We start from the raw sequence: 18,582 nt of genomic DNA, 5'->3' as shown, positions 1-18,582 counted from the left end.
TAGACACAGCTAATTTTTTCATTTTCATTTTTTTCTCCTCAAATTTTACTCTTGATTTTTCGATCCTCAGATCCATGTTTTTTGTAGGACCAAATGTACTTTATAATAACATTTTTCATTTTATCATAAGATGCATGTAGAAACAAAAATATTGCCATTTGTGAAGGAAAATGCAAAAAATACAGTTTTTTTTTAATGCAGTGCACTTTATAGTAAAACTCGACTGTACAAAAAGAAGAGAAAAGCTAGCAACCATGTAATGCTGCACACCAATAAATTTTATGAGTCAAATGTACCATGCATAAAATATATCTTTATTACAAAATCTGAACATACAAAAAAGGAAGACAAGTGTAAATCCTATAGACACCGGGCAGAGGAATGTAATCCTACTACGCCCACCCTATGCTGGGTATAATAACCCACTATTAGGGTGCATTCCCACAGGGCGTATACGCACCGTATTTGACGCTGCACAAAATTTATGGCAGCAGCGGGAAATTCGCTGCATATTCCTCGCTCTCTATACACACAGGGCTTTCCGGCGGCAGCCCTATGTGTGCAGTGAGTTTTGGAGGCGGGGCCGTGTGCCGGCGTGTCTGTGACGCGTATTTCCTGCGTATTTCCTGCTGCTGCCATAAATTTTGCGCAGCGTCAAATGCGCTGCGTATACGCCCTGTGGGAATGCACCCTAAAGGAGGAGGATATCCCGGCCAAAGAAATACCAGATAACAACTTGATATATTGCAAGAATCTAAATGCCACACACATAATGTAGTAAAAAATCCTAAAGGTTTACATTAGACAACTAATCCCACCTGATGGCAATAAATGTATTATAGAATTAACATAACATAGTATCACAATAAGACTTAAAGCTACCCAATGTAAACAAAGTGGCACTCACATACTAAATCATAAATACTGTGTGCACACTTGCAAATCACAATAAATACCCGTCCATAAGAATACAAAGTGCATGTGGCATGAAAAGTGCATCTATCTCTGGCATGTCACTGTACAATGGTCGGGGCGTCCTCGTCCAAACATGGGGGCAGCAGACCCCACACGTTCCGCCTCCAGCTACGGAGGCTTTTTTATTAGGTTACTAATTTTTAAAGTCAAACTTTTTAACAAAAAAATTCTTAAAATTGCACAATTTTGACCCCTATAGCATTATAATTTTTTCATGTATGGAGATTTATGAGGACTAATCTTTTGTGAAGTTATCTGTAATTTTTATTGGTTCCATTCTTGTTTTATTGTGAATTTTTTTTTATCACTTTTTATTAAAATTTTGATTCTAGGATGATGGGATAAAAAATCTTTTTTTGACTTTGGTATTGTTTTACATTTACACAGTTCACCATACAGAATCATTAACAATTTATTTTAATAATTTGGACAATTCTGCATGCAGCGATACCTAATATGTTTATTTTTATTACCGTATATTACATTTTTTTCTATATTTTTTTTTATTAATGGACGGGCTTTTTATATTTAAAATATATATTTTTTTACATTCATTTACACTTTTATGGTCCCTACAGGGGACAATTATATGCAATCATTAGATTTCATTTCCTGAGCAATATTATGCTATTATATAATATTGCTCAGTTTAATTGGTGATCAGATGGTAGAGTCTAAGGCTATGGTCACACGCTGAAATGTCTGAATACGGAATCTCCGTGCGGACACCCCGGACACTGCGGGGCACTGGCATAATATGTTGCCGCTAGGACCACACAGGAATGCACCATCTCATAGAAGGCTATGCATTCTGTGCAGACTCCACAAAAAGAATGAACGTTTTCATCCTTTGTGCGGACACGGAAAATGGAATTTCCACGCTGGAAACATCTGGCAAGGACATTTTGCTGTGTGCACAGAACAGCAGAATCCCGTTGAATTCAATGGGACTCTGCTGCAGCGGCATTTCTGTGCTGAATTCCAAAGCAGAATCTAGCATTGAAATTCTGTCATGTGAACATGGCCTCAAAGCAGAAAGCTGTGGGACCTGCGTGGGCTGCAAGGGGAGGACCGTGGCTGCCGGACAGAATGATCAAACTCCTGCAGTCACGTTGTGGGGTGCCAATCGCAAGGTAAGAGATACTGTTACTGCCAGAAACCTCTTTAAAGGTTAATGACAGTCATCACCGTGCGACTGCAGATAACAGTTGTCACTCACTGTCTATAAAGTGAGTGCTGCTCCTGCACTCTCTTTATAGACTCACCATACACTGCAACACACATGTATGTTGCTGTGAGTTAAAGATCAGGCAGCATCTACATACATGTACATCTCATGTTCTCTAGGGGTTACAACCAGCTTTATTAATCTAATTGTAAAGAAATGCAAATTTACAGTAGACCTGTCAGCAGCTTTTTAGGGTATAAAATAAGAGCATGGCTGTGTTGGGCTTCGAACTCTAAATCAATTCATACCTCTCATTAGTTGCTTGACTCCTCTAGTGCTAAGATATCAGAGTTAAAAAATATATGCAAATTAGGCTTGGCAGCCAAGTGGGCGTACCCCTCAGTTGCTAGAGCCTAGTACGGTTCAGTCCCTTTATTGGTTATTCACTCCGCTCTGTGTGCTGGTCACATCCTTTACCCCCTTCTTAGCCCTTTACAAAGCCTTGAGACATGACTACTAAACAGGGCCAGCGTTGGGGGGGGGGGGAGGGTGCAACCAGGGCAGTTGCCCAGGGCCCCCATCCAAAAGGGGGAACCTGAAAAGCTTCAGGGCAATGCCTAAGGGCATTACTAACAATACTGCTTTTTGCACAAAATAGTAGCATTTTTGCCGCAATTTGCTAAAAAATGCAGTATTGTTAGTATAGCCCTAAAGCTGTCCAGGAGGCAGAGAGTCCATAGACTGGAACTAATAGACATACTATGGACCTTCTAGGACCTGCGGTGAATCCTATAGGCTAGGACTCCTGATGATATCATCACAGGTCTTGGAAGATCCATAGTAAGTCTGTGCTGTGTATATGCTCTGTGCAATGGATAAAAAAGAATGTAATAAGGGAAAGTATAGGGGGGTATTAAATATTCATTTACAGCACATATATTGCTTTAACCAGTGTGGAACCACTGAAAGATATTGTGGGGGCTGAATTAAAATTGTAACCCCTTGAGGACACAGCTAATTTAGATTTTTGCCACAACTTTTATATTTTTCCATCCACAGACCCATATGCTACTTGTTTTTTGGCACCATCTATTGTACTTTGTAATAACACCTTTCATTCTACCATAAAATGTACAGTGCAACCAAAAAAATATTATTTTGTGGGGAAATTGAAAAGACAACTGCAATTTAGCAAATCTTGGAGGATTATTTTTCATGCAGTGCACTTTATGGTAAATCTTTATTCTGTAGGTCCATACGATTTAAATGATCCCCATATTATATGCTTTTCTATTATTGTATTGCTTTTAAAAAACTCAGGGCTGCATAAGGGTAATTTTTTGTGCCGTGATCTTTAGTACAGTAGGGAGCATGAAGGTGAGCATTATTACACAGTAAGGGGCACAAAAGGGGCATTTGTACAGTGTGGGGCATTAAGAGGAAAACTATTACTGTGTAAAACATTTAATGAGCACTTTTACTGACAGGCAGCACTTTTCAAAACTGGACAGCTGGAGGCACAAAATGGATCAAGTCACCCGCAGATCGGCAGCGTTTAGTCGTGTGAACATAGCCTTATAGTATATGTGGGCGCTATTACTGATTGGTAGCATTGAGAAGATCACTGTTTATCTGTGTGCAGTGACTATTACAAGAACAAGGTGACAGTATTAGGTTAGGGCTACCTGGCAAAAGTGGGTCGCACAGTCAAAGATCGCCATGTTGTTCTCCTTGAATGGTGCTGAATCTCAGCTAATGTAAGTAAATGTGGTCACACATAGAGAAATCCAGCACAAATCAGTTCTTGCTCATTAAGTGGTTTATTAAACCCTTAAAACAGCATCATAGAATGTAGAGAGAAATAGAAGATCCAGCGCAGGGTAACGTGCAAATAAAATCGAGTTCATTTCAAAATCAAGCCACAGGACAGCAGGACACAAGGTAGAACCTTGTGTCCTGCTGTCCTGTGGCTTGATTTTGAAATAAACTTGATTTTATTTGCACGTTACACTGCACTGGATCTTCTTTTTCTCTCTACATTACCGTGGTGCTGGTTCACACAGTTCCGTGCGGCAGGGGTTTGGCTTGTCAGGTGAGCTGGATATCTTCCATTTCCTAGCATCATAGAATGTTTGGCTTTCTGTGACCCTGTGGTTTCCTGTGACCATACATGTTATGATGCTGTTTTGCGCTGGATTCCTCTACGTGTGTCCTTACAACCTGTTGCTCCACAGCTATCCGTGCACTTCGTTCTTGCAGAGGGGGGAGCTGAGCTGATCTGCACTAAATGGGGTCACATTGCGACCCCCAAATTACCGCAGCCACAAATTAATCCTGGATGGAATTATTACGTTTGTCATGTTACATGTTTGTAGTTTCAGCCATTTGTGGTTTACAGCGCAATATCTTTTACTCACATTAGACCGAGATGGAGCACAATTCAGGGAGCGCAACATAGTGATCTTAGGTTATGCAATATGGGGGCCCCATTTTTCATTTTTGCCCAGGCCCACACTTAGTCTAAAACCAGCCTTGCTACTCAATATAAGTCAAGCCAAAGTACCTCTTTCTTTTGGGAGAAGTCACATTTCAAGGCTCTTTAAAGAGCCAATCATTGACACAAGGTGCTTTCTCTATTAGGAGGCACCAGATAGCTGGCTGACATTTTTCTTTGCCACTGTCTGTGTAGAGTAGAGAAAAAGATTTTTCTCCTTTGCACATTTACTAACTGGCATGTGTGGCCCAAATGGCTGTAAATTATGGCACCAATGATTAATAATTAGGTCTCACAACTGATATTTTTTTTAAATAAATTTCCCCAAAATGGGTGCAAATGCACTAATAAATGCGGCCATTGCATATACACTAATAAATGTGGGCCAATGTCTGTACACTAATACATTTAGAATAATGTCTATACCCTAATAATGATGAGCGGCATTGCCCATATTCAAATTCGCAATATTTCGCAAATATATAGATGAATATTTGTCCTATATTCGCATATGTGAATATTCGCATATTCCTGTATTGGAGGAAGAAAACAGTGAGGGTGTGGGCAACTTTACTATTGGTTGCTAGGGATGTTGTTGATAACCTCTGACAAGTGTATTTGCATCATTTTAATTGGCCCACAAGTGAAAAGAAGGAATATGTGAATATTCACATATGCGCATATGCAGAAAGAAAAGCGAATATTCACAATTTTGAATATATAGCGAATATATTTGCAATATTCGTGAATTTGCGATATTCACGATAAAAATTTGAAATGCGAATATTTGCGCACAACACCATACCCTAATACATTTTGGCCAATGTTTATACCCTAATAAATTTTGGCCAATGTTTATATATCTCAAAACAGCACAAAATGACTCTTAGGGTTAGTCAAAGAACAATATCACAGCCCCTTCAGGACCCTAGTATCAGATAAAGCTAAAACGTATAAATTTTATTGATATACAGTAAAATGAGTTATATTATAAAGAAAATCGTGACCACTATGTTGTGACAAAATATGACAAAAAATTCCACAACACCTGAAAAGAAACTATCTGTGTTGATCCCGAGTCAATCCTGACTACTGAATTATTACTGTAAATGGTGAGTCCAAAGATAACAATATGTCAGTCCCCCAGGATCGACAGGCCGACATACAAAAAGGTATATTATCTCCCGTAATAGGGTTCAAGCTATCTATTGAAGCTACAGAGATTAATCCAGCTCTCCAATCCTAACAATGTGGATAAAGGATAGCTATAGACTCACCATCAAAGATATTCAGGTGTATACCTTAACCCCTTAAGGACAATGGAAGTACTCCTACGCCCCCGTTTCCGAGTCCTTAAGGACCGAGGACATAGGAGTACGTCCGATTCATTCCCGACCCCTCGCCGCTAGCTGGAGGGGAGCCGGTGCCCGATGCCTGCTGATATCGATCAGCAGGCATCGCCGCATATCGCCCAAGGGGGTCATGATGACCCCCCATGTCGGCGATGGCCGCAGATCGCTGGACTATTCAGCCCAGCGATCTGCGACGATTCCGGGTCAATCGGGACTCCCGCAACCCGATCCGCCCCTCTTCCGGAGGACATGATCGGGTGCGGTAGGAGGACCCCAGCAGCTGGGGACCCCGATCCCCGGCGTCCCTGTTGGGATCGGGGCCCCAGGAGTGGCGGCGGCGGCGAGGGACTGACCTGCAGCATGGATCAGCAGTTGGGTGAGTGACAGCCTCCTGCTGTTGCTTAGCAACAGCTCCCAGCATGCAAAAAGGGCATGCTGGGAGCTGTAGTTATGCAACAGCAGGAGACAGACCACCACAACTCCCAGCATCCCCTTATGGGCATGCTGTGATTAATAGTTTTGCAACAGCTGGAGGCACATTTTTTCTATGGAAAAGTGTACCTTCAGCTGTTGTATAACTACAACTTCCAGCTTGCACAATCAGCTAAAGTGCATGCTGGGAGTTGTAGTGGTGCATCTGCTGGTTTCATAACTACAACTCCCAGCATGCCCGTTGGCTGTCGGTGACTGCAGAGAGTTGTAGTTTTGCAACAGCTGAAGGCACACTGGTTGTGAAACACTGAGTTAAGTAGCAAACCAGTGTGTCTCCAGCTGTTGCATAACTATAATCCCCAGCCAAAGTAGTATGCCTCCAGCTGTTGCATAACTACAAGTCCCAGCATGCCCTTCCACTGTCTGTACATGCTGGGGGTTGTAGCTTTTGCAACAGCTGAAGGCACACTGGTTGCAAAACACTGAGTTTGTTACCAAATTCGGTGTTTCACAACCAGTGTGCCTCCAGCTAATGCAAAGCTACAACTCCCAGCATGCACAGATAGACCGTACATGCTGGGAGTTGTAGTTTTGCAACAGCTGGATGTTTCTCCCCCCCCCCCCCAATGTGAATGTACAGTGTACACTCACATGGGCGGAGGTTTACAGTAAGTATCCGGCTGCAAGTTTGAGCTGCGGCAAATTTTCTGAAGCAGCTCAAACTGCCAGCAAGAAACTGCTGTGAACCCCCGCCCGTGCGACTGTACATAAAAACACTACACTACACTACACTAACACACAATAAAATAAAAAGTAAAAAACACTACATATACACATACCCCCACACAGCCCCCTCCCCTCCCCAATAAAAAAGACAAACGTCTGGTACGTTACTGTTTCCAAAACGGAGCCTTCAGCTGTTGCAAAACAACTACTCCCAGTATTGCCAGATAGCCACTGACTGTCCAGGCATGCTGGGAGTTTTACAACAGCTGGAGGCACCCTGTTTGGGAATCACTGGCGTAGAATACCCCTATGTCCACCCCTATGCAAGTCCCTAATTTAGGCCTCAAATGTGCATGGCGCTCTCACTTTGGAGCCCTGTCGTATTTCAAGGCAACAGTTAAGGGTCACATATGGGGTATCACCGTGCTCGGGAGAAATTGTGTTACACATTTTTGGGGGTATTTTCTGCTATTATCCTTTTTTAAAAATGTAAAATTTTTTGGAAACCAAGCATTTTAGGTAATAAAAAGTTTTTTTGTTTTTTTTTACATATGCAAAAGTCGTGAAACACCTGTGGGGTATACATGTTCACATTACTCCTTGTTACATTCCCCAAGTGGTCTAGTCTCCAAAATGGTATGCCATGTGTTTTTTTTTTTTGCTGTTCTGGCACCATAGGGGCTTCCTAAATGTGGCATGCCCCCAGAGCAAAATTTGCTTTCAAAAAGCCAAATGTGACTCCTTCTCTTCTGAGACCTGTAGTGCGCCAGCAGAGCACTTTTCACCCCAATATGGGGTGTTTTCTGAATCGGGAGTAATTGGTCTTCAAATTTTGGGGGGTTAATTTCTGCTATTACCCTTTTTAAAATGTAAAATTTTGGGGAAACCAAGCATTTTAGGTAAAATATTTTTTTTTTTTTTTTACATATGCAAAAGTCGTGAATCACCTGTGGGGTATTAAGGTTCACTTTACCTCTTGTTATGTTCCCCAAGGGGTCGAGTTTCCAAAATGGTATGTCATGTGGTTTTATTTGCTGTTCTGGCACCATAGGGGCTTCCTAAAGGTGACATGCCCCCCAAAAACCATTTGTCGCACCTTCCCTTCTGAGCCCTATACTGCGCCCGCCGAACACTTTACATAGACTTATGAGGTATGTGCTTACTCGAGAGAAATTGGGTTTCAAATACAAGTAAAAATTTTCTCCTTTTTAGCCCTTGTAAAAATTCTAAAATTGGGTCTACAAGAACATGCGAGTGTAAAAAATGAAGATTTTGAATTTACTCCTTCACATTGCTGCTATTCCTGTGAAACACCTAAAGGGTTAAAACACTGACTGAATGTCATTTTGAATACTTTGGGGTGTGCAGTTTTTATAATGGGGTCATGTGTGGGGCATTTCTAAGATGAAGACCCTTCAAATCCACTTCAAAACTGAACTGGTCACTGAAAAATAGTGAGTTTGAAAATTTTGTGAAAAATTAGAAAATTGCTGCTGAACTTTGAAGCCCTCTGGTGTCTTCCAAAAGTAAAAACTCATCAATTTTATGATGCAAACATAAAGTAGACATATCATATATGTGAACCAAAATTTTTTTAATTTTGAATATCCATTTTCCTTACAAGCAGAGTGCTTCAAAGTTAGAAAAATGCAGAATTTTCATTTTTTCATCAAATTTGGGGATTTTTCACCAAGAAAGGATGCAAGGTACCACGAAAATTTACCACTATGTTAAAGTAGAATATGTCACGAAAAAACAATCTCAGAATCAGAATGATAAGTAAAAGCATCCCACAGTTATTAATGTTTAAAGTGGTCCTTAAGGTGTAAAATGGCCTGGTCCTTAAGGGGTTAAACCATACCACCTATTGTGCAATATTAAGTGAATGAATTAAAAAGGACAGTACAATTTTTTCCCGTTTAGGGTTAAGTCCTATTGATATGGACTGATGTCACAAGAAGAGGCCTGAATATGGATAACACATCAAGGATACGTCAGGCGTGTGCCCCGGTAGGTATGCTGATCCACACGCCCGCAGTCTCAATGATTCATTTTAATGTATATCAATAAAATGTATAAGTTTTAGCTTTATCTGATACTAGGGTCCTGAAGGGGCTGTGATATTGTTCCAATGTTTATATACTAATAACATGGATCAATGTCTATAAACTAATAAATGTGGGACAATGTCTATACACTAATAAATGTGGGTCATTGCCTTTACCCTAATGAATATGAACCAATGTCTATACCCTAATAAATGTGGGTCAATGTCTATACCCTAATAAATGTGGGTCAATGTCTGTACCCTAATAAATCTGAGTCAATGTCTATACCCTTATAAATGTGGGTCAATATTTATACCCTAATAAATGTGGATCAATGTCTATACCCTGATAAATGTGGGTCAATGTCTATACCCTAATAAATGTGGGTCAATGTCTGCACCCTAATAAATGTGAGTCAATGTCTATACCCTTATTAATGTGGGTCAATTTCTATACCCTAATAAATGTGAGTCAATGTCTATACCCTAATAAATGTGGGTCAATGTCTATACCCTAATAAATGTGAGTCAATGTCTATACCCTAATAAATGTGAGTCAATGTCTATACCCTAATAAATGTAGGTCAATGTATGTACCCTAATAAATGTGAGTCAATGTTTGTACCCTAATAAATGTGGGTCAATGTCTATACCCTAATAAATGTGAGTCAATGTCTGTACCCTAATAAATGTGGGTCAATGTCTGTACCCTAATAAATGTGGGTCAATGTCTATACCCTAATTAATATGAGTCAATGTCTATACCCTAATAAATGTGGGTCAATGTCTATACCCTAATAAATGCGGGTCAATGTCTATAGCCTAATAAATGTGGGTCAATGTCTATACTCTAATAAATATGAGTCAATGTCTATGCCCTGATAAATGTGGGTCAATATTTATACCCTAATAAATGTGAGTGAATGTCTATACCCTAATAAATGTGGGGTAGTGCAGATACTCATGATACACTCATTTGCTTGTCCATAAAACACAATGGGAATACCGATTTGTATGTTATTTGTACACGTTTGTATAATCAGTGTTCTCCAACCACTGTCTCTCCAGTGACTGCAAAACTACAACTCCTATCATGGGCTGGGGAACCATGTTCTAAGTACACCCTCAGTTCAGACAACTTAAATTATTTAAAAGTTTGCCAAACATTTTACAGGCAAACTTGAACTTTATCTGCTTATGATGTTCCATGCGGCACAATTACTTGGGTTAAACTCATTTAACGGAGGTTAACAGTTCATCCACACGCCCGCAGTCTCAATAATTCATTTTAATGTATATCAATAAAATGTATACGTTTTAGCTTTATCTGATATTAGGGTCCTGAAGGGGCTGTGATATTGTTCCAATGTTTGTATACTAATAATATGGATCAATGTCTATAAACTAATAAATGTGGGACAATGTCTATACACTAATAAATGTGGGCCATTGCCTTTACCCTAATGAATATGGACCAATGTCTATACCCTAATAAATGTGGGTCAATGTCTATACCCTAATAAATTTGAGTCAATGTCTGTACCCTAATAAGTGTAGGTCAATGTCTGTACCCTAATAAATCTGAGTCAATGTCTATACCCTTATAAATGTGGGTCAATATTTATACCCTAATAAATGTGGGTCAATGTCTATACCATAATAAATGTGGGTCAATGTCTATACCCTAATAAATGTGAGTCAATGTCTATACCCTAATAAATGTGGGTCAATGTATGTACCCTAATAAATGTGGGTCAATGTCTATACCTTAATAAATGTTGGTCAATGTCTATACCTTAATAAATGTGGGTCAATGTCTATACCCTAATAAATGTGGGTCAATGTCTATACCCTAATAAATGTGGGTCAATGTCTATACCCTAATAAATGTGGGTCAATGTCTATACCCTAATAAATGTGGGTCAATGTCTATACTCTAATAAATATGAGTCAATGTCTATACCCTAATAAATGTGGGTCAATATCTATACCCTAATAAATGTTGGTCAATGTCTATACCCTAATAAATGTGGGCCAATGTCTTTACCCTAATAAATGTGGGTCAATGTCTATACCCTAATAAATGTGGGTCAATGTCTATACTCTAATAATTGTGGGCCACTGTCTATATCCTAATAAATGTTGGTCAATGTCTATACCCTAATAAATGTGGGTCAATGTCTATACCCTAATAAATGTGGGTCAATGTCTATACCCTAATAAATGTGGGGTAGTGCAGATACTCATGATACACTCATTTGCTTGTCCATACAGTACAATGTGAATACCGATTTGTATGTTATTTGTACATGTGTCTGTATAATCAGTGTTCTCCAACCTCTGGCTCTCCATCGACTGCAAAACTACAACTCCTATCATGGGCTGGGGAACCATGATCTAAGTACACCCTCGGTTCAGACAAGGTAAATTTTTTAAAAGTTTGCCGAACATTTTACAGGCAAACTTGAACTTTATCTGCTAATGATGTTCCATGCGGCACAATTACTTGGGTTAAACTCATTTAACGGAGGTTAACAGGGAAGCTAAAGCAATTTCGGAGAAAATTACAAAGCTGGTGAATGGCTGGATGAACCTGATAATTCGAAGATAGGATTGGTAGCAACTTAAAGGTCTCCCAGTCCCTTTATTAATTGGGGTATTGACACCCGTCAGGAGTCTATGGATTTTACTAATGTATTCATGTCTAAGTCCATAATGGCGGTCATGTATGTATCTAGTGGAGCAGGCTTAAGTCTCTTGTTGACGTAAGTTGAGTTGTAGATACCTGTTACGTTGAGTTATATGCATATAAACTGTATGAAGCAAGTCTAGACTGTAAATCACGCATAATATTTTGGGGCATATAAAGTATAGCCGAACAGGCACAATATAAAATAAAATTAATCCACCCCACACACAACATTGTGATATATTTTCTATTGGAGCTGTTACTAAGTAAATGCGGTGAACACTATTGTATCTACCTATTTGTCATAGTTAAATTAATACATGAAGATAATTATACAGCCCTGTTGTTTCCTATCACACAACCCCTTTGTCCCTTTAGGCTATGTTCTCACATTCAGCATTTTAATTGTAGTTATTGAATGCAGAGCCAAGAGTGGATCTTAATTGGGAAGATGTATATAGGAAAGACGGAGACTTCTTCTCTTTTCAATATTCAATCATGGCAATTATAAACCTGAATGTGTGAATGTGCCCTTGGTATAGAAAGGAAATAGTTAAGGCAAGCGTCTAATGAGGCTCATAAAGCCATTAACGGCTTTTCCTAGGCAAAGTGTGGAAATTTTAACCCATCATTAGAGTGGTGTTTCCCAACCAGGGTGCCTCCAGCTGTTGCAAAACTACAACTCCCAGCATGCCCGGACCGCCGTTGGCTGTCCGGGCATGCTGGGAGTTGTAGTTTTGCAACAGCTGGAGGCACCCTGGTTGGGAAACACTGGCTTAGAACAAACAGTGTCTCCCAGCTCCTGTTCACCGATAAAGGGACTAGTAAAAAAAAATATATAATAATTGATAATAAAACAATGGCCCATTAATAAGCTGATTACAGTTACTGTATATATAAGATTTAAAAAAAAAAAAAAAAGTTTGTATAGCTTTACATTATCATAAAAAAAATTCCAGATGCTTTTTTTTTTTCAGCCGCCATCATTCCAAATGGATTCACACTCCAGCAATTTGGGGCCATCTGCACTCCATATCTGCTTTTATGAGTCTAAAAATAACACTTATCACCCTGACTTAGACAATGGAACTTTCCAGAAGACTAAAGTGATAAAAAGCTCCTGCGTCTCAGTCCTGGACGTAATAAACTTCTCGGAGGCGCTGAAGATGATTACTTTAAGTGAACCAGCCCTATTAAACAGCCCCCCCCCCCCCATTGGATGTCGATTGCTTGGAAGTGTTAGTTGGGGGGGGGGGGGGCTGCATGCGCTCTTGGGAGGCAAAAGGGGTTAATGTAGTAACTGGGTAGAAGGGAAGCGGGAACCAATCTATTATTGGCAGGGTGTGTGGGTGATTATATGTGCTTTGATGAAACACGATTCAATCTAGAGGACATCTCCAGATCTCCATGGATATAACCTATGATTCTCTCCTTGATGACAACAACCTCAACTACCCAGCTCAATAAGAGCATCACAAATGTGGCTCAGCTCATATGAGAGTCTCTTCTCTGGGTAACCCACCAGAATACAGCACACAGATATAGTCAGGTATGAAGACAAGGGTTAAGAGCTACTTACTGTAACTGCTCTCCTCCTCCTTTGTTCCATCAATTGTGCCATCTGCTTGGAGCTGCAAGTGGTAGCCTTGCCTGCTATAGAGTTTCGTGACTATTCCTTTGAGTTGAGGCTCTGTAAGAAAACAGATCATACAAGGCGAAGATTAGAACAACGTCTTCGTCGTAATACAAGCCATGTGTAGAGCACAGGATAAATTCACCGTCTGCACAACTAAATGCATTGAAAGCATAAGAAAACTATTTACAAATAAATGATAAACTATTTACAAATAAAAGTGATACATTTTGTTTTCTCGTAGTATACACATATACGCACCCGCATGCTACCGTAAAAGCAGTGCTGAGTTTGCCATTCATCAATCTACTATTCATGAATGCATTGCCAAGTAAAATAAATAAAGACATGTAATTCATTTACATATCACAATGGATTATGGCAAGTAATAAACCCGTTTCTGCTATATCTGTAGTTTGCGATTTATGTATAAGGAGATAAAGGAGAAGAAAAAAAAACATAAAACAGAATTTCCTCACTGTGATCTATGGGCAGCAAAGGGAATTCCCTTTTCTGCGTAACAAGAAGCTGCTGGAATGGAAACTGCAAAGGCTAAATAATATGTTTACAGTAGGAGGGATGGCCTGATGGATCCCCTCATGGAAAGAATCGTAGGGGCAAATTTGTGTAATTTCATCCACTTGTAGAGTACAAGGACTGCGCCTAGGGAGGTGGAGGTATTAGCATATGTCAATATTAACATCACCTGAATGCAGATTGGTAAATTTCTTATAGGTGAACGATATAGTAAACAATTAAAACTGATGGGATGCCTAAAATGTAAAAATAGTGATACAATTGATAACCCCCGAATTGAAGCGATAAATATTTAGATTACAATAAGTAACAGTCCACTGAAATAGTCTGTCGCTTTCTAGAATATCGCAACAGCCTCCAATCAGAAGCAAGATGCTGTGCCCTGTACATTAAATTATCACAATCTACTCTGCCTATAGGTCTTTCTACACTATAATGGTGCACCCCATTGATATCATACAGGTGATGTACTGAATCGGCATTACTACGGCGACACACATCCAATATTCCATGAAGCATGACTGATGAATGAAGGTTGATGTGAGACCATAAGAAGGTGGCAAACCTGGTCGTCGTCTTCTCCTCTTTTTGGAGCTGAATAGTTTGACCCGAGAGAAGACGTTGAGTTTGTTTTTTTCACAGTTCCCTTTGCCTTTGCTGGGGCTGCTGACACATTTACATGCGTTGGATTTTTCCCTCTCTCGGGCTTGTCTCTTCTGCCTAATCAGAGAGCTGGCAATAGCCGCAGCCATGGCTATTGTTTAACAACAACAACAAAATAATCAGTATTTTCCTCGGCGATATTCTGTTGATGCCGCAATGATCAGAAACTGAGGCAATTTCTTCTGGAGGCTAAGAAAGTTGACATTCGCACCATTGATTTTTCTTCGGTCAGTCTTGGCGTTTCTTCTGATGAATGGATATTGTCACATCATTAGGTTCCAGTGGTGGAAATCTAACCTAAAACTCACTTCTCTTCCTTATGAATATTCACAACTTTTCAAGCCCTCCAATGTCTTGCCACCATCCACCTCAGTTTCAGATTGTCCTCTTTGTTCTTTCTCTAATAAAGAGTTTTAAAACAAAAATATTGACCGGCGTTGCAGTATGGGCTTGACCTCGAAGAGACAATGGTCTGTTCTTTCCACTTCCACGCTGGAATCATAGACACAGCTCACGTCTCTTGCTTGTAGCTGATGCATCTTCTCCTTCTTGGGTCAATCTTATTGCATTCGAGATAAAAATGAGTCTTTTCTGTATTCCGAGAAAGCTGTGTAGAATGCAGCAGCAGCTGCAGCTTCAGTCTTCAAGCACTGAAGCTACTTGTAACTGTGTGTGTGTGAGAGAGAGAGCGAGGGAGATGCAGATGGGTTGTTCCACTCCTTTTTTCAATGAAATACAGAATAGCTCTGACCAACATCCTATTGTGTGTCATCCACAAACATCTGGTTACTTTTACTAAGCACAACAAAAGCATTTACAGCTCAGTTGTTCCGTTTGTTGACTACAGTCCTGGATGCGTTTCTTCTATTGCAGGGCTTTTCTATCTGTAGAGAGTGGTTGGGGATGGCAGGTCAGGATGAGCTATGTGTTGGGGAAGGGAACCTGCTCTGAGGAGCCACCTCCCGGAGAGAGAAAGGTAATCTGAATTAATTGGCCGTTGACTCTTTCATTGCCAGGACAGATTAAAAATGCTAAGTGAGTAACTGGACTTGGGACAGAAAACGATCCATTATTGGTCTTTGCAACGATCATGGGATTGGCTGCTGGGGACTGGATTCTGATTGGTCGGAGTAATTTTCCTGCCTAGTTCTTCCTCAAAAGGGATTGTTAACACTGTCTCCGAAGGCATTTTTTTTCCCAGTGATATTCTTTCTGCCTGGAAGAGTGATTCCAGATATCTATATGCATTGCTCACGTTATGAAATACTAGCAAGATGCATAATTCTGCATTACAGTACAGTATTCAGGACAGTATTTTCCAACCAGGGTGCCTCAAGCTGTGGCACAAATCTACAACTCCCAGCATGCCCGAACAGCCTTCGGCTGTTCGGGCATGCTGGGAGTTGTAGTCTTGCAGCTGCTGGAGGCACCCTGGTTGGAAACCTGTGGTATAGGATGACAAACTGTTTAACCATTGCAGCTAAAAGTTCAACTATTTAACACTGTGGTAACACAAAGAATAACACTAAGGAATATTCTGCATGGACATTCTGCTGCAGCAGTCACATTGATTCCAATGGGGTTCCGCTCGGAAATGCATTGTCAACTATGACAAATCTATGTGTCAATTGTCCCCTTTTGTTTCTGGGAAGAATCTCCACTCATTTTTGGCCATGTGAAATTGGCCTAAGATCGAAATTGTAGAAATATTGCAGTAAAGCCTGAACATCTCTGCATGGAAAAACCATTTCACTTTGCTGCTTTCAAAAAAATCCCATTATAGTCTATGGGATTTTTGTAATAGCCGTTTTAATCCGTTATCGCCCATTATTAATAACGGCCATTACATGTAAAGGGAACTTGTCTTATTGAAATTCAGTCTATTGGTAAAGCAACAAGTTATTGAGCATATACCGTATAGTGGGAAAAATTCCAGGATAACTTCTTATTTATTCATTTACGTTTCTGCTCATTCTAGGTTTAGTAGTCAAGTGGGCAGTCCCATTGACAGACAGTTTGCATAGATTTAGTTGTTAATCATTAAAACAAATTTATAAATGTTATATTTAATTTCCTGCATATTGTATCAACTTTGAAATACACATGGGGGGGGGGGGGTTATTAAGCATTTTGTAGTCTTTTGGTGTGCAGAAAAAAAAAAGCAGTGGGCTTGTAGAGGGCTCCAAATTTTGCAATCCCATATTGGAATCCCAAAATCTGCCAACAGCAACTTCACAGAACCAAAAATCACACACGTGGACTTGGGCCAAATTTATCATACTCCACATGACTTTTGGTAAATTAGGCACACGCATACATAACTTGAGCCTGGCAAGTTAATTTTAAAAACAAGTGTAGCTAAACACACAGTGATAAGTCTCCCCCAGTCACTTTGTTTCTTCCTATTTCCTAAGATTACAGCATGGGTCATGTCATCTGTCCTGATAGGATTTTGGAGCTTCTGGCGACATCGTCACAGTCTCCCTTGGAGCTCAACCAGAATCAAGAGCATGAGCAATGTGACCACAAGGTGACTGCTCCACGCATGCTCAAACCTACTTCACTACTGCAACTGATGATAATCAAGGCATTGAGCATGTTTAAGGTCTTCAATGCAGGGTGGGCAGTGTAGTGGAGAGGCTTGGCAAGTTAACTATGACATTAGCACCCCTAGCCCTTGGACTGGAACCAAAGATAATGTCACCAGGAAGGGTGAATTGTCAACCAATAGGCATGCGATATGTAGCAGCACTGGACCAGGATGGGGGGCACAGAGTAAACAATTAGCTATGCCTATAAACTAAGAGGATGGGAGGGATACAAAATCAGTGTTTATTTCAGATGATAGATAGATTTGGAAAAACCCCTTTAATTATGACCGCCCACATGACAGTTATCTTGAAACTTTCAGTATGCTCAGCTCCTCCTGTTCTATAAGGCTGCTTTCACACTATAAAAATACTTCCGTTATAAACACCTGTCATAAAAATCTTGAAAATCGTCCGTTAAACGGCTGTGCGATTTTTCTAATAGCCGTTTTAACCCGTTATCGCCCATTATTAATAACGGGCGATAACAGGTTAAAACGGTTATTACAAAAATCCCATAGTCTATAATGGGATTTTCTAACGGCCGTTTAACAGACGATTTTCAAGATTTTTATGACTGGCGTTTATAAAGGAAGTATTTTTATAGTGTGAAATCAGCCTAACATGATGCCTGCAGATTCAATCATATTTTCTATGTGACTGGTCTATTTTAAATAGAACCAGTCATCAAACCATATTTTCTAAATAACCCAGATTATATTCCCTCATAACACCCCTTTTGCTCTTAAAAAAAAAATTCTAAGCTTTAACCTCTTTAGGACCAGTCCAATTTTGGTCTTAATTACCAATGTCCCACTTCATGTTGTTATAACTACGGGACACTTTAACTTATCAAAGTGATTCTGAGATTGTTTTTTTTTTCCTGACAAATTGTACTGAATGTTAGTGAAAAATTTTGGTCAATAAATTCAGCAGTTTTGTGTGAAAATCTCCAAAATTTCTGAAATAATTAAAAATTGCATTTTTTAGAATTCCAGATTCTCTACTTTTAAGAAAGATAGTCATACAACATAAATCAGTTATTATTTCACATTTACAATATGTCTACTTTATGTTGGCATCATTTGTTAAAAATTGTTTTACTTTTTTGGGACATTATGGGGCTTAGAAGTTTGGCAACAATTTTCAAAATTATAGAAAAAAAATTCAAAATCAGATCTTTTTAGGGACCAGTTCAGCTCTGAAGGGGATTTGAGGGGCCTGCATGTAAGAAGCCTCTCTAAATCACCCCATTATAAAAAAAACTGTACCCCTCAA

The 18,582-nt window shown here is 39.8% G+C and overlaps 1 protein-coding gene across 6 annotated transcripts in view; it reads right to left on the bottom strand.

Annotated features, from left to right (window-relative positions):
• FGF13 (fibroblast growth factor 13) overlaps nucleotides 1-18,582 on the bottom strand; it is a 389,098-nt gene that overhangs the window by 76,195 nt on the left and 294,321 nt on the right. For 5 of the 6 annotated variants that reach the window (XM_056538615.1, XM_056538620.1, XM_056538616.1 and 2 more), the window contains one exon: nucleotides 13,463-13,573. In XM_056538615.1, the coding sequence (XP_056394590.1) occupies nucleotides 13,463-13,573 (111 nt within the window). Of the gene's footprint in view, nucleotides 1-13,462; nucleotides 13,574-14,618; nucleotides 15,700-18,582 lie in introns of those variants that run through there. The other variant, XM_056538618.1, reaches the window with a different exon arrangement.

The sequence above is a fragment of the Hyla sarda genome, chromosome 9 (assembly GCF_029499605.1).
Source record: "Hyla sarda isolate aHylSar1 chromosome 9, aHylSar1.hap1, whole genome shotgun sequence".
Classification (NCBI taxonomy): Eukaryota; Metazoa; Chordata; class Amphibia; order Anura; family Hylidae; genus Hyla; species Hyla sarda.
Note: the sequence above shows the minus strand (reverse complement) of the source record. Positions and strands in the feature narration are given on the sequence as shown.